This window comes from Chelonia mydas, chromosome 13 (genome assembly GCF_015237465.2).
Source record: "Chelonia mydas isolate rCheMyd1 chromosome 13, rCheMyd1.pri.v2, whole genome shotgun sequence".
Taxonomy (NCBI): Eukaryota; Metazoa; Chordata; order Testudines; family Cheloniidae; genus Chelonia; species Chelonia mydas.
Genome location: NC_051253.2, coordinates 10990357 through 11007258, shown reverse-complemented (window position 1 = coordinate 11007258; position 16902 = coordinate 10990357). Strand labels below are relative to the sequence as shown.

Sequence of the window (16902 nt, the reverse complement as noted above, 5' to 3'; positions counted from 1 at the left end):
ACACATGCATTGTTTAAAGCAAATTATTTGGCATTTTAGGCTAGAGTAAATAATCCTCCTCCAAACAGGAATAATTTAGCTTCGCAGTGAGTCTGTTCACTTTAAGGTTTGTGTGGACCCATTCCTAACTACTCCACTGCTGGTAGTCCTCGCAACTGCTATCCCATACTGCATTGCTTCACAGCTTGATTGGCCAGTCTTTGTACTTGTGTGCCCTCCACTGCTCCAGGGTCATGACTGATTGTCACTTCTCCATTTAAATGCTGGCCCTTGGGAGTGCATTTTTGCAAGCAATGTCACCACGGCACCCAAGAATGATATGATGGATAGTTATCCAGAAAGCATCCCAGACAACACCACAAGTACCAAGACAGCGTGCCAAGCACCCAAGACTCCACAGAAGGCAACCATGACCCTACTTATACCATGGGGTCCAACCACAGGAGATTTTTTCCTGGGCAGCCAAGAAATATACGGCACAGCAGATTCAGAGATTACATGAATCCCATGCAGACAAGCAGACTGAAACAGCCGTGGAGGACAGCTCTGCTGGTAGCCAGCCTGAAAATGCTGCAGATGGGGAGCTCTGCTAGTAAGTATTAGGTGCCATTGCTAGTCGTCCCTGTTCTGCAGCAGTGTCCTGTCTCACTGGTCAGCGCTGACTGCCTGAGCCCATAAGCGGTGCTCCACCAACTAAAGCTGCGCCAGATAAATGCCCCTGCAGAAGTAACTGCTCAGTTTCATCTAATTGCTTCTCCTCCACCTGTAGCCATATCATTGCGGCATCGGAAGACTCCAAGCCAAATCCATCCAGCTGCGTGACTGCCAATACGCGTGCATCATCCTGTTCTTATTAGTGACTATCATGGTTGTTGCACTTGGCAGTGTGGTGTCCATGCTACCTGACAGCTGTTCACAAATGGCACTGGCAAACTACAGATGATTTATGGGATGTGGAGAGTAATCTTAGGAGTTTGTTAGTTTGACTCCAACTCCCAGAATTCCTGTCACTTCCGGTAGGCACCCCATACAGTGCACTGCGAGAAATTGCTGAACAGTGGAATGCTGCACCATGAGATATCTTCCCAGAATGCTACAAGGTTAATTTAAATGAGCACAGAGTTGTATGGACCTAATGTTTAACAATAAAAGTACCTTTTTAAACTGGCATAATAAATCAGTGTTGGATGCACTTCATTTCGATATAGTTAATTTGCTGCACTTCATTTCGAGATAGTTTACTTAAAATGAACAAAGTAATCTGAGGTGACATCCCCATACAGACAAGTTCTAGCTGGAGAATCGCTTATACTTTACCAAAGAGTTTTAAATGCACAGCATGAATTAAGACGCCATTACTTGTCAACACCTAACCCAAAAGGGGGTTGTGAACCTGCTCAGGAGTTTGGGCTGAGAGGGTGGAGGGATTTTTGCTGTGTATTGTGTTTGGAAAAGAGACGGGAGATGGGTGACAGAACACAGAGAAACTGAGAAAAGACAATCGGGAAATTGAGCCAGGGTTTGTCTACACGGTGGGGTAATGCACTCTACACAGGTGTGATTTCTAAAGCGCACTAATGTGTTGGCAATTAAGTGGTCCATGTAGACCCTGCTGATGTGCACTAATGGTTCCCTACGTGTTTCAAACAGCATTACGTTAAAGCATACCACGCGGGTTTACCTGGGCCAGTTAATGTGCAACACATTAGTGTACGTTAGAAATCACACCTGTGTAAAGTGCATTACCCTACCCTAGAGACAAGCCTTAAGAGGCAGGAAGAGAGGCAAGCAGTAGCCTGTAAAAAAGTGTGAGACTTGATGTTCAACTGAGTCCAGGACACTTGAAGCTGGCTCCATTTGAAAATTGTTGTAGTATGATCAATTTTAACTATGTGTTAAATCTAAGTATATTTTTATCAAGTTATTCAAACATCTTTTTGAAATAGACATTATTTATAATTGAGTAAAATGAGCAGAGAAAGTGAACAATCTAGCTAATACAGGTTCCGATTTACACTGTTATGGGACAGCAAAGAACAATTCAGAACTTGTTAGCCCTATAGGGCAGACAGTTGGTATCTAAAATCACTAATGAAAAACAGAAAAGCAAAATCCTTAGTTTGAGAGCAGAATGTTGAGTGGAAGGGAATTTCTGTAGGACAGGGAAGAAAATAGAAGTAGGAAATAATATAGGAAAAGGAACAACATTTCTTGATCCAGCAGCAGCAGGGATATGATCTGATCAGTGAGCTGTCTACAACACTTTTGAGGCATAAGCATGGTGTCATTAGTAAAATAATACTTAGGGGCTTGTCTCCCCAGAGCAGTGGTGCACACTGGAAGGGTATTATTTCTAAAGTGCACCAATGTGTTGCATGCACACTGGCCCATGTAGACTATGCTGGCGTGAACTAAAATTTCCCTTGTGTGCATTAACATAGTGCTGTTTCTGACCATGACTCTTTATTTTTATCTCCTCTCTTCTGTTTAAATCTCTCCCTTCTCTATTGAGTGTCTTTTATCTCTCCTATACACTGTTTCTCAATCTCATTGTCTTTCCTTCTCATGTACTTGTATATGCAACCTTTTCATCCTCTGGTGACCGTCACATATTTCAAATAGACAGGGTGCTGGTAAACTAAACTAACCTATTGCATTGTCTTAGTCATGTGTTTATAAAAGAGAGTACTTTGACTCAAAACAGAAAGCTCTTTGGACTTTAGAATCTTATCATAATGTGCATAATGGAAGAATTTTGGTAAAGCCAGGCTGCAAAACTTGGCTTACTGCTGAATCACAAAGTAATTTAGGAAATTTCTGTAAATATGTACCCTAATTTAATTTTGTTGTCTTTATCTTCATAACACTGATGAATTTCATGGCCTATAGTCCTAATCCTGTAGATCTTGGATGTATTATTTGGTATATATTGGATATATTTTAGGCAAACTCAAAAATGGTGCATATTTTACTTTTTATCAACTTTCATAGGAGGACTACATAAATGTTAATATACATTTTGTGAATACTGATAAGAACATAAGAACGGCCATACTGGGTCAGACCAAAGGTTCATCTAGTCTAGTATCCTGTCTTCCGAGAGTGGCCAGTGCCCCAGAGGGAATTAACAGAACAGGTAATCATGAAGTGATCCATTCCATATCGCCCATTCCCAGCTTCTGGCAAACAGAGGCTAGGGACACCATCTCTTCACAGTCTGCCTGGGACTTACCTATCTTGAGTAGTTTTGTATCTTCTGCAAATTTTGCCACCTCACTGTTTACCCCTCTTTTGCAGATCATTTATGAATATGTTTAACAGTACAGACTCCTGAGGGGACATCACTATTTACCTCTCTCCATTCTGAAAACTGACCATTTATTCCTACCCTTTTGTTTCCTATCTTTTAAACAGTTAACAATCCATGAGAGGAACTTCCTTCTTATCCCTTGGCTGCTTACTTTGCTTAAGAGCCTTTTGTGAAGGACCTTGTCAAAGGCTTTCTGAAAATCTAAATTCACTATATCCACTGGATCCCCCTTGCCACATGCTTGTTGACCCCCTCAAAGAATTCTAGTAGATTGGTGAGCCATGATTTCCCTTACACTAGCACATTAGTATAGCTGAAAAAATGACTATGTACAGCTACAGTAAATTCAGATGCAAAGAACATCTGCTGATACAATATTTTATTTATATGTAATATAAAAATTATACTATTTTTAAATGAGTGCTGTGATATGGATTATTCCTTACCTGCAGGAGGCTATTCTTCTGCTTTCCAATTGTGATGAGCTCTTGTAAGCACACAAGAGGGGTGTGCTCCACTGCTAGTGATTCTCAGCCTTTCCATTCATTTGTAAAATATGAAAACAAATTGATATTCTGTTAGTTCAGTACAGGTACATATCTTTTTTTCAGTGATAGAGAGCTAAGTGAAGTTGCTTTTTTGGGTACTTTTATAAAAATTATGCTGGTTGTATGTACTGTTTTTGTTTAGCAACTAGTTTGTTTAACTGGAAACATAGTGTTGCCAGGTACAAATTGGTAGTTTTTTCGCCCCCACAAGTTAGTGGAATGGTCATGTAAGCAATTCAGGACAGTGAGCTAATTTTGTCATTGTTTCAGAAGTTGAGATATTTATGCAATAATGCCTAAGACATTGACCGTTGTAAGTGGCAAAAGCCAGGTTAACAGCCTTGAGAGGAAGCCGAAGTCAATTAATACGGTATATTAAAACAAAGTATGTATCCCTCTGGTTGTTCTATTTGGCAATGTAGATTTAAAGGGAATTTTGCTGTTTGTTTGCAGCAGTCATATAAATATTTAGTAAATTATAGTGCAGTCTGACAGCTACAGTAAATTGGCAGCATCCGAGAATAATGAATAAGTGTGTTTAATTCTATTTGAGAAAAGTTACATAATCTGGACTCAATGATCACAGGGAAGAGTTCCTGTTTCCAATCAGGTATCCTACCAATCCCTTTAAAGGGTTCTGGACAGGTTGGCTGTTGGTCAAATAATACATTAATGGAACTGAAGGGCATACTACTATTTCACAAGCAAAGGAAATGCATTATGCCTAGGACACTTCTATTCATTTCTTGCAGATTTTAAGGCAGGCTCAGCAATAAAGAAAGCAAACATCCGTTAAAAATGAATGTCAGCATAGCTTATATAAGCAATGTTGAGGTTTAATTATTGTACTCACATTACAGTAGGCCTAAATGTATTATGTTTTTCAGGGAACATCCCTGCTTTAGGTGGTCTTCATGCCTGGATTAACTAGCATCATAATCCACTTTCATAAATACACTTCACCTTCATTAGAAGTGTTTCTTTGTTATGTACTCTCTGATCAAAGGCTTTTACTTTGACTCCAAGGTATAGTACATCAAACAGCTACTAATCACCTCTTCACTGCATCTTTTATAACACATTTGGTAACTAAAAATGTTTTTATAATCAGGCTGTGAAATTTGCTGTGCAGTCCCCATTTTATTGGGAAAATGTTTCTCTATCACTTTTAAAAAAGAATTTAGGTACTTTGTGAACCTTGAAATGATGGTGGCACATTGTAATGGATTTTTTTTAACTTTCTAAGGAAAAAATAATTAAAACAGTTTTGTTACTCTGAATTTCTGAGGGATTTGGGTTTTGTTTTTCCAGCAGTCTCACTGAAGGCCTGCCATAGCATATGGAGAAAAGTATTTTTTTTTCTTTATCATGTCTCTTTATAGGATATATTTAATAGTAATTGTTTTGTAGAAAGAGTAAAACACTCTAGTATCTGATTTTAAACTTGTTTTTTTCTTTGTAGTATTAGTATTCTTAACACCGACAGTACTGTACCCATTCCTTTATAGTACAGTACATGACTTTTAACCTGCCAGCAGTTCTAACTGAACATGTGATTAATGAGAGGTTGAAACTAATACTTTGTTCTGTCAATTATTTTAACCAGTAGAACAGTCGTGTCACACGTTTTATTAATATGACCATGTTTTAATAATTACCATAGCACATTTTATTTAATGCCTTCAGGCTAACAGTCTGATTTCTTCCCCTCCTCCTAGCAAAGCGTACATTGGTTCACAAAGAGTGAACTGACTTCCTGGTCTTTGCTGCCACCAGTAAAGCTTTTGGAATATTAATGTAGAAGTTGTAAGTTTTTTCAAAAGGTCCCTATACCCAGTTTACAGATGGATATTCATATAGTTCCTGGGTTCTAAAATGCAATAAAAGTTGCAATTAAATCAGACTACAAAAAGTCAACTTGCTTGGTAGCCTGCTGGCTATGTAGGATTTGATAAAGCATTATAAAGTCAAAACAAAAAAATAGTAGTCTTCTTCTTTAATAGAAAATCATTAGGGCACTGATTCAGAAAAACACTTACACATGAAGTGCTTTACTGAATAGGGATGCTTTTACTAATCAGGGTCTAGGCATGGACTTCAAGGAAGGATTGAGTCTCTTAAGCTTTAAGGTGGTTTGTGTTTTGACTTTCTTCCCTTTTTGAAATTAAAGGTAATATTTTCCATGGTTCCTCAAACAGATTTTAGTAGCCTTCGTGATAAATGGATACAGCTTTCCTCCCATCCTTTTAAATAGCCAAAACAATGGCGTCTGATAACTACTGTTAAAACTGCACAACCGCAATAGAATTTAACCCTTTGTTCTGGGCTGTGCGGACTGGCCCAAACCATGTTATAAACTGAGTATTAAAAGGTGCCTTTAATCCCCGCATGGATCTGTGTATACCACAAGCTGTGGAGAAGACACATAGAGCTGTCAGTAAATTAAACATGAAAGTTTCCATGATATTATATCTAATCTGTCCCCATGAAAAGATTTGGTTGGGATATAAACATTCCCTTGCAGTTTTGGGGATTGGGCTAGCACACAAACTAATATGTTTTCAGTTTAAAGCTGAATATTGTGTACAAGTAAACAATCAACATTAATGGTGAGATGTAGGTGATTTTTAAAATTCTTAGTTTTTAAAATCTGAGCTGTCTTATTAATACAAGAGGAAAAGCTGTTTTAAATTAGAAAATATTTTTAACCTGGCAATGTTCCTTTAAAAATAATTCTAGCAGTGGTGAATGGGTGGTGGTGGTGGTTTCAGAACTCAGTAGGCTAAAAATATTTGTATAATTTGTGAAAATAGTGTTTTTATGTGAAGAGATGAATTCACTATACTTTATAAATCCCTGAATAAAAGGTGGTACGAAGTAGCACTTTTTAAAAACAATTGCACTGTACATCAGATATTGGCTGAACTATTGATGAGCAAGTTGAGTTTCCTGAAGAGTGAGGCACCTCATTGCTATGGAAAATTTATGCTTAGTAAACATTATAAAACACAAAATGAGATGATACATTCATTGCTGTGTAATAAGATTCTTTGTTTACAGGACATACCACAGGGCCATGGCAACAAAAACACAAATAGGGGGTCGAAGTATTCCTGTAGTAAAGATGGTGATGATTACCTAGCAATTTGTTAATTGTAGGAGTTTTACACTACTTCAGAATCCATTATCACTTTATTGTGATACTGATAGCTTGAGGATCTGTGAATGTAAATATGAAAGATTGACTGAAAATCTGAATGTAATATTAAATATATAGCTTTTGTGGTGTGATTTGGGAATTTTTCATGAATGCACACTTAGCAAATACATTGAGAAAATTTTCTAAATAAAACCTCATTTGTTTTGGAGAAGAGTGTGATTATGTTTGACTTTTTTTAAAACAAACATACGTACATTAATTGTATGCATTGTTGTAGCTGTGTTGGTCCCAGGATATTAGAGACAAGATGGGTGAGCTAATGTCTTTTATTGAACCAACTTCTGTTGGTGAGAAATACAAGCATTAGAGCTTACATAGAGCTCTTCTTCAGATCAATAGAAGATATTACCTCATCCACCTTGTCTCCAAACAAACACTAAAACCTATTAGATTTTTGTTTTGCCTTTTTAAATGCCGTACCAAAATAAGGCAAAATAATTAAGTATAACCATTCTTTGTTTGATCCCAGTCCTGCAGAAACACTGACACCTACGTCTAACTTGAGGAGATGAGTAGTCCCGTTGACTTCAGTAGAACTGCGTGTGTTTGCAGATTCAGGGACCCTTTGAATAAAGGGAACAAAATCAAACCAGAGTAAATGAAAGTCTCTCACTGAGAAGTTTGAATCGGTTCCCATTTGCTTCCTGCCTTCCATCTTCTCTCATCCCTAGCAGTTTCATTGCATTGTTTTGTTTAATGTTTACCCTGTTCTGTAAGAGCACTAACCTTTAAAAGTGGGAAGTCACAGCGGTTAATGCAATTGTTGTATTAACTGCATAGCATTTTTGCACCCACCTTTATGTCTTGTAAAATGTTAGTGTGCTTGGTGTTGGGGGGGGGGGGCGGTGGGAGGGAGGGAATCCCTTGTCATCTCTTTAGTGTGTGTGTGTGTGTGTGTGTGTGCGTGCGCGTGTGTGTGTGTGTGCACGCGCAGCGGGAATAGAAATGAAAGGAGGACAATGAAAAGGAAAAGAGGGAGAGCAGGCGCCCGTCCTTCCCTTATTTACGTATTTTTCTTAGTTCAGTGCTTTTGGCCTCTACTGATTCATTGCTTTGTTCCCATCAGCTGTGTCAAATCCCTGAAGCAAAAACTGGTAGTCGTCAAATACAATAAATTTGGAATCAGGTGGTCTGTAGGTAGACTAGGAACACAACCACAACTGAGACTTCACATCTATTTGATTCTAGAATTCCACTACCCTGCCTGTCTGTTTCAAGGTACATGGCGCATCAGTGCAAGATGCCTTAATGCTGCTGTGTTCTTTCAGTCCATAAGTGCAACACTTGCACCACAACTGGATCCTAGCAGCTGTAGAAAAATTACCTCCAGACCTGCAGCAAGTCACAAAATGCAACGTGGCAAGCAGCTAGTGCACTGTATGTGTGTTCTTGGACTTTGTCTTCTTCCCCAAAGGCTTTTTATTCATGTTTTATTCTATAAACAGATTTCTCCACCCATCTCCAGCCAACTATGTCTGCCTGTATTATTGTTGAAGCAGAATTTTTTTCCTTCAGCTCTTCTTCTGCATTCCTGATTGCTGATTATACTTCCAGTTTCATTTTACTGCATTAAGATTCATGGTTACATCAGGTGTTTTTAATATGTTGATTATACATCATCTTTGATTTAATATTAAATATTTAATATTAAAATAACTTTTGTGGTCAGATTTGCATATGACGTACATTACATGACATACCTGATGGATTTACCTTGAGAGTAATTTTGTTAGAGTCCATGTCTTCAGGACCTGAAGAAGAGCTCTGTGAAGCTCGAAAGCTTGTCCCTTCCCCCAACAGAAGCTGGACCAATAAAAGATATTACCTCACCCATCTTGTCCCCTGTATTATGTTGGTAATTCTATGTAATAGATTAGCCCTCCTGTCCACACTATACTTTGCATGTTCAGGTGATTAAATTGTATATCTCCTTCTGGTCTGAGCTCTCTGTTACAGACGTTTTCCTCTCTGATTTTCTTTTCACCCTTAAATCTTTGTGTTACCCTGGTCTGCTTTGTTTTTTCTTGGTTGTTTTGACTTTTGGTAACTTGTCTCTTTTATCTCTTCTTTTCCGCTCGTCTATAAACAGCCTCCAGGTATTTCTATTCTTTGCACTCAAATGAATCCAAACCTGCTTGATCTACAGAAGGTCCGTAGTAGCACTAAGACGAGTTCCTCTCCATCCAAGACTGCAATTTTAATAAGTTTATATGGGTTTATTATGATTAAACACATGTATCTGAAATCAAAATGTGTTTTCCTAAACAGGTAAGATAGTTGGTGGTCTAACTACAGATGTGTTCAGTGACTGAATGGGAGTAAGCAGGCATCTCACTTGTTGTATGTTTTGTTCTAATGAAGTACTTTTTCATTTGCATTCTACTTCAGAAACCTCTGTTTTTGTGGTGCATAAATTTAATTCGTATGTTTCCTTGGTTACAGGGAGAAAAAAATGAAAATTCAGGATATTAAAAACAATATTAAAGAAGCTATAGAGGTAAGTCTACAAACCATTATTTCTTGCTTCTAAAAGCTGTTTTTAACCACTATCTCATTAACAAATATGGGGTATTTTTCTCTTTCTTTGCAGACAATAGTGACAGCAATGGGCAATTTGGCACCACCAGTGGAGCTAGCCAATCCAGAGAACCAGTTTCGAATTGATTATATCTTAAACTTAGCTAACCAGATAGACTTTGATTTCTCACCAGTAAGTAAATTTCCTCTTCAGTTATAATCATACTTTTTGTTTGGATGATTATTTTTCACCTGTGTCACAGTAGATGCTTACAAGAATATCATGCAATTCAATGAGCCTTCTTTACTGGGTACATAGGAACTCCCATACTGGGTGAGACCAGTTGTCCATCGAGACCAGTAAACTCTCTCTGACAAAAGCCGGTACCTGATGCTGAGGAAGAGGTGCAAGAAGCCCCCCAGCAGGCAAATGTGGGATAATTTTGTCCCTCATGAAGATCTCCTTCTAATCCCATATAGTTAGAGATAGTTTAAGCACTGAAACATTAGGTTTTATATCCCCTTCCCAAGTTTTTTGATAGCTAGCCATAATAGCTATTGTTATCCATATAAATGAGAAGTCCCTCTTGGGTTACTTTTTGTGTTGGTTAAGTAAATAAAATATACAGTAACATAACTAAAATATGCAGGACCAGATTGTGGGTTGTCCTGCCTGGGACTCCAGGAGCTCACTTCTCTCCCCCCTGTTTCTCTTATTTAGCCAGCCACAATCTAAGGCAGGGGTACACAGAGGTCTTCCAGAGGGTACATCAACTCATTTAGATATTTGCCTAGTTTTACAACAGGCTACATAAAACTCACTAGCAAAGACAGTACAAACTAAAATTTCCTACAGACAATTACTTGTTTGTACTGCTCTAAATACTATACATGGAAATATAAGTACAATATTTATATTTCAGTTGATTTACTTTATAATTGGAAACATTGGAAAGTAAGCAATTTTTCAGTAATAGTATGCTATCATACTTTCATATTTTTATGTCTGATTTTATAAGCAAATAGTTGATTTTATAAGCAAATAGTTATAAGCAAGCCAGCCTGTCCAGATAGGATGGGGTCAAGCTTATTAGCCGGCAGTGTTGAGCTAGTGTAGGGGATGATGCATGCTATATCTTTTGGAAGGGTGGCAGAGTTCTGGCATGAGTCCATCCTACATGCCACCACAGCTAACCTATCCAGAGCTACACTGAGAGTTCTCACTAGTGGACTGCCCCTCCTCACTCCCTGAACCTCATTAAACCTAGCCAATGGCTTTAAAGCCAGAGCAAGCCCAGAGTAAATGACAAAAGGTATCATTCGTTAACTTTTTTTTTAAGGATATATCTGCTGCCTCTGACTTGCTAATGCTGTCACTTGACCATGGAGACATTCAGCAGCCCCATAAAAATACAAGGTGCTACTTCTAGTTACTTGGAAAACCACTGGAAAGGCAGTTTTGTTAATTACCTCATAGCATATGATACTTAGTTGTAGTGTTATGGCAGCAATTCCGGTGGCAAGTTTCAAAAGATTTCATGGGTTCCAGAGGACTGAAGGGTGTATTACTATACTGTAACAAAGCTAGGGTCCATCTAGTCCAATATTTTATCTGCTAGATAGAAAGGTGCAAGAAGTCCTGAAGATGTGGGATCACTTGCCCTGGCAAGATTTTGACCCATCTAAGCTTTAAAAATTGTTTAAACCAGCTAGTCTACAAATTCAGCGATGGAGACATTTTATAGCTATTATTGCTGCCGATAATTTTTCTGCATCGGTCAGCTTACACAAGGAATGTCCTCACATACCTTGTATCTAACGGACATGTCACTAATGACCAGCACTCCAGTATTGAGATTGGCACTGTGATCTCACAATCCAGAGAACCAGCAAAGTTCAACAAAATCAGAAAGGTGGGGTAATGTCTTGTTTGACCCAAAGCCAATATAGTAAGAATACCAAAGTAGTAGTAGTAATTAGCATAAACAATCAATCTCTGTAAAGCAGCGAATCCACATAAGATTTTAATTTAAAACTACCTCTCATGTTTTTTTAGTTAAATGAAAAATCTTGTGCTTCAGTGCTACAAAGAATTCCATGTTTTGAGTGCAATAGTTAGAAGTATTTCTGAGGGCCAAAGCATTACCTCTCCACTCACTCTTGCATTGGCTGCAGGTCTCACCAAGACCAGCATTTTTTGGTGCTTCAGGTTCAGACATATAATAATGTGATATTTTCCTATGATTCTCTGTGATCAACCTCTGATTTTTAAATCTGACTCTTCTCTTTTGGCTTGTTGCAGGCCTCAGAGTTTTCTTCCAGTTAGTGATATTTGTGACTTTTTTCCTGAAGCAAGCGATAGTTTTATAGTCTGGGAACAGCAAATAATTGAATAAACCGACAATGCATGTGCACATGCATGTACAGTAAATTAAGCTGTGTTCAATATACAATGAAGAAAATCAAGAGGTCCAGCCTGTTTTTTTTCAATCCAGTCACAACCTGAAAAACTTTCATCTGGACCCTTTCTCAGTCCTGCTTGCAGTTAATAGAGATTCCTCTTACATATTTGGAATATCCTCTGTGCTTTTTCTCATAAATATAGGATTTCCTTTTGGTGGCTTTGAGACATGCTTATTTTGAGGGACACAAAGATCTAGTTGGGGAATGCTCAATATAATATGGAATATTTGTTTGCTATTCTCTCTAGCAACATAAATGGATCAGTCCTTTTCTAATCAATCAGGAAGCCTCAAAAGTTTGCCTTATTTTATTTACAGATTAAGAGCTAAGTAAATCAACAGTCTGGATTGAAGGCAATTAGTTATAGAAATACAATTTTTAGGGAATGTTTCTTTACAAATCCAGCAAGGTTAGAAACATTCAGACCATGAAGTATTTTTGGGGTTTGTTCCATGGTCCTTAGTAATAGAATATATGTGCTATATTCATCCAGTATAAAAGCTGTCTTCATGCGTTAGAGCAAGGTAGAATTCATAGAAGCAATCTTATTCTCTTTCAGATGTATTTGAACTTGTTTAACGATCTTCTCCCTGCTTCCGTTAATAAATGAACCATTTTTACAATATTTTAGTTTTGTGATAATTTCAAATTCTACTTTTTATGAGAGTTATTCTAGGGACTAATACAATCCAACCTCATAAGGATATTGTGTTGATTAATTTATTAACGTTTGTAGAGGTTTGTGGGATTTTTAGTGGAAGGTACTGAAGAAGTGGAAGATATGATTGATTCTTCTGGCATTGATTCACCTGGCTGATAGGCTGTTGTTTTGTATTTATACAACTGCAACCCTTGGTTTCCTTGGCATGAGCAAGAGGCGTGGTCAGTGGTGTCTTTATTGTTATATAGACATCTCTAAATACTATGCCCTAAGAGCTTCATAGTGAGATCTGGTCTGTATTCTTGTGATGGTTACAGACTAGCAAGTGGGTTCTGTTGACACTGATCCACTGCCAAGACTTGAAGACATCTGGCACTCCACAGATACAGTGGGCTGCCAGAATCCTAGGAAAACTGATTGTTAGGTGATGACTTGTCAGTCATGCATGATCCCACAGAAAGAAAGGGTTAATCTGTCAATAATGGATATGAACCCCCAGAGAGAGCAGCTCTGCTTTGGGATGCTTACACACTTGTGGCTGAGACTACAGACTACCATGCGAATGCAAACACTAGTGAGGCTGGAAAACCTCTTCATTCCCGCATTGATGGGGAAGTGTGAAAGAAGAGAGACGAGAATTCTGGTATTCTGAGCAATTTTTTACTGAGGGCACTGGCCCACTTCTCCTGCCTCTCACTCAGCTGGACCGTTTTTCTTCTAAGCTGACTAACTGCTGTGAAGCCCCAGTTATCTCTATCAGCTTGTGAGAGAGAAGAATGGGACTTGATCCATCAGAGCTTAGGACGAGAGCTTCTTTTAAATTTCCCACCTCCCCCACTTCTGGTTTCTCTCCTTTCTGACAGGTTTCAGAGTAGCAGCCGTGTTAGTCTATATTCGCATAAAGAAAAGGAGTACTTGTGGCACCTTAGAGACTAACAAATCTAAGGTGCCACAAGTACTCCTTTCCTTTCTCCTTACTGAGCGGTCTAGTGCCCCCAGTGGCAGGTTATGTACAGAACTAAACATTCCATTGCCAGCTCTCCAAAATGGGCTTCCCAACTACAACTGATGCTTTGGGCCCTAACATTCCATCATCCAGCTTCCGAAAACTCTTTTTGTTAGAATAGCTCTGATGCTGCAGGAATGGAAGGATTATCATCCACTTTGTTCCTGTTATACTACTACTCCTTTTAGCCACCTTCCTTAATATCTGCTCTTTCTCTTGTGTTGGTTGTGTGTGAAGTAAGAGAGGGAATCTGCCCAAGTCCACAGATACTTCATCTCCAGACAAGAGCCTTTGTGTGTATATTTCTAAGGTAAAAGGCGACACACCAGTTTAGGGATACAAATCACCAGTTTAGGGTGATTACAAATGCTTCATGGAACTCTCATGTTTTCTTGAGCAAAGAAATTGTTTCAATTTTTAAGCACCAATCATGCAAAGACGTATGTATGTGCTTAACATTATGCTCTTTGAGTAGTCCAATTGGCATATTTAAAGTTAAGCATGTTGTATATAAGTGTTTGAAAAAATGAGGTTTTAAACTGGATTTCCGTTAGCTACCAACTTGGACAAATACTGTTAGCAGGTTCTGTCCCCAGTGATGATATGAACTGTAGTCTCAGCTGACCTGATTTGAGTGTAGATTATATTCCACTGGCACCTGAAAAATGTAACCTGTGTATTAATTATGTGAATTAAATAAATTAAAGACTGAGGATGTCCCGAGATGTTAACTCCCCGGGCATAGTAATTGAAATATATAGTCTGTGAATGTCTCGGTAGGAATAATGCAAACTTTAAGTGCTGTGGAGGATTTAAATGCACCAGATTGCACAAAAAAACACAAAGTCTAAAACTCCAAAAAGCCCACAATTTTCTGTAGGTGGAGAGAGAAGCCTCAGCCCTCTGGTTTGCAAGTTATGCAGTACAGCTAAGCAGATCCTGGTTATATGATAAATGTCATCATTCACTAAAATCATTTTAAACTGTTTTAAGAGGCTGCAAGATGCCAGTATCACTGTATGTGTGTGCTGCAGTAACCTCCACTTGCTACTTTTTAAATGTAAATACTATCACTTAAAATAAAAATGAAATCTGTAATTAGTTGAGAGAAAAAATAAGGGAATTCTAAAAGCAAATTATTCATGTAACTTTACTTTCTGCTTATGCCTACATGTTTGAATTCACAGAAGAGACACAATATGGGAGTTAATACTTTATTTTAACCTGAGAAAGCTACAGTATCAGTCTTTGTGGGGCGAGGGAAGGGAGAATGTAAAAGGTCCCCCAATATGTTTTCTTCTCTACCCTTCCCACACTTTGTCTTTTCTTGTACATTGCTTTACCCCCAGACACATGCAGTGCCAATAGCCAAATATAGAAGGACTTTACCTGCTCTGACTCTTTACCAGTGTTTGGGGCTAGCAGCAGCACATTGAAACAACACATTCCGCCCCTTTTTTTAAATAAGATAGTAATCACACCTTTCATATATTGGGTGTTAATGCTGTGGAATTTGGGGTTTTTTTTTTAGCAGTAGTGATGATATTTAATTGCATTTAAATGCAATAATAGATATACTCTTTTACCTCTTGGGGTCTACCAACTTTCTTTCCCATTTGCTCATTTGGAACTCATGTTCCAGCTGGTATCCAGACACTCTGCTCTCAGTGTGGTGTTTGAACTGGATTTTCTATGAGGATATGTAGAAACTGCAAAGTAAGCAGATGGAGAAACGTAATAGAGAGAACACTTGTGCTGTTACATCTCCAAAATATAAAGGAGTTGCCCTTTGAGGGCTATAGATATTTAGGGCCAGATAATGCAAGATGCTGAGCACTCTCCCATTTGAATTCACCTCACATGATCATCTTCAAAGCACTCATTTGCAGGTGGTCTGGAAAACACATGTTTTCTAAGTGCTGAGTCAAAGATAAACAGAATTTAACACCCACATGACATTTTGATGTTTGGGTTGCTTTTTTTTTTTTTCTCCAGTTTGGAAAAGAGACAACTAACGGCGGGGGGATATGATAGAGGTCTATAAAATCATGAATAGTGTGGAGAAAGTGAATAAGGCAATGTTATTTACCCTTTTCCATAACACAAGAACTAGGGGTCACCCAATGAAATTAATAGGCAGTAGGTTTAAAACAAAAGGAAGTATTTCTTCACACAACGCACAGTCAACCTGTGGAACTTGTGGCCAGGAGATGTTGTGAAGGCCAAAACTATAATGGGGTTCGAAAAAGAATTAGATAAGTGCATAGAGGATAGGTCCATCAGTGCCTATTTGCAAAGATGGTCAGGGTTGCAACCGCATGCTCTGGGTGTCCCTAGCCTCTGACTGCCAGAAGCTGGGAGTGGACCACAGGGGATGGATCACTTGCTGATTTGTCTATTCTGTTCTTTCCCACGGAAGTATCTGGTATTGGCCACTGTTTGAAGACAGGATACTGGGTTAGATGGATCATTGGTCTGATCCAATATGGCCGTTCTTATGTATTTAACATTATTCATTAGCTAATCTTCATAACATCCCTTTTGTAGATGAGGAAACAGAGATATGAGACATTAAGTGATTCACCTAAGACTTCACTACCTAAGTGATTTACGTACACTTCATTGTCACTGGTAGAATTTTGTTAGAACTCAAGTTTCGTTAGACCAGTGGTTCTCAAACTTTTGTGCTGGTGACCCCTTTCACATAGCAAGCTTCTGAGTGTGACCCCCTCCCCCCCCCCCGTATAAATTAAAAACACTTTTTGATATATTTAACACCATTATGAATGCTGGAGACAAAGCAGGGTTTGGGGTGGAGGCTGAAAGCTTGCAACCCCTCATGTAATAACCTCGTGACCCCCTGAGGGGTCCTGACTCCCAGTTTGAGAACCCCTGCTTTAGACCATGCAATCTGGCTAGAGCAGAAAAATGAATAAAAAAAAGTAAAATTATCTTCACTAATGTACTGAGCTATTTGAAAGATGTGTCTTAAACATAACATAGGAACACCCAAGATTCTGAGTTGGGAATAAATTTGTTATACTGCAGTGTCTTATTAAATGTGACTAAGGTTAAGATTGTGTCACAGTTTTTTGTAGTAAAAGTCATGGACAGCAAACAGAAATTCATGAACGCCCGTGACCTGCTCCTGACTTTTACTAAGAACAACTGTGACAA

At 38.5% G+C, this 16902-nt stretch overlaps 1 protein-coding gene across 6 annotated transcripts in view; it reads left to right on the top strand.

Moving 5' to 3' along the window:
• Window positions 1–16902, top strand: part of GNAS (GNAS complex locus) — a 255492-nt gene that overhangs the window by 149289 nt on the left and 89301 nt on the right. For all 6 annotated transcript variants that reach the window (XM_037877186.2, XM_037877182.2, XM_037877184.2 and 3 more), the window contains exons 3-4: window positions 9521–9575; window positions 9669–9788. In XM_037877186.2, the coding sequence (XP_037733114.1) occupies window positions 9521–9575; window positions 9669–9788 (175 nt within the window). The remainder of the gene's footprint in view (window positions 1–9520; window positions 9576–9668; window positions 9789–16902) is intronic.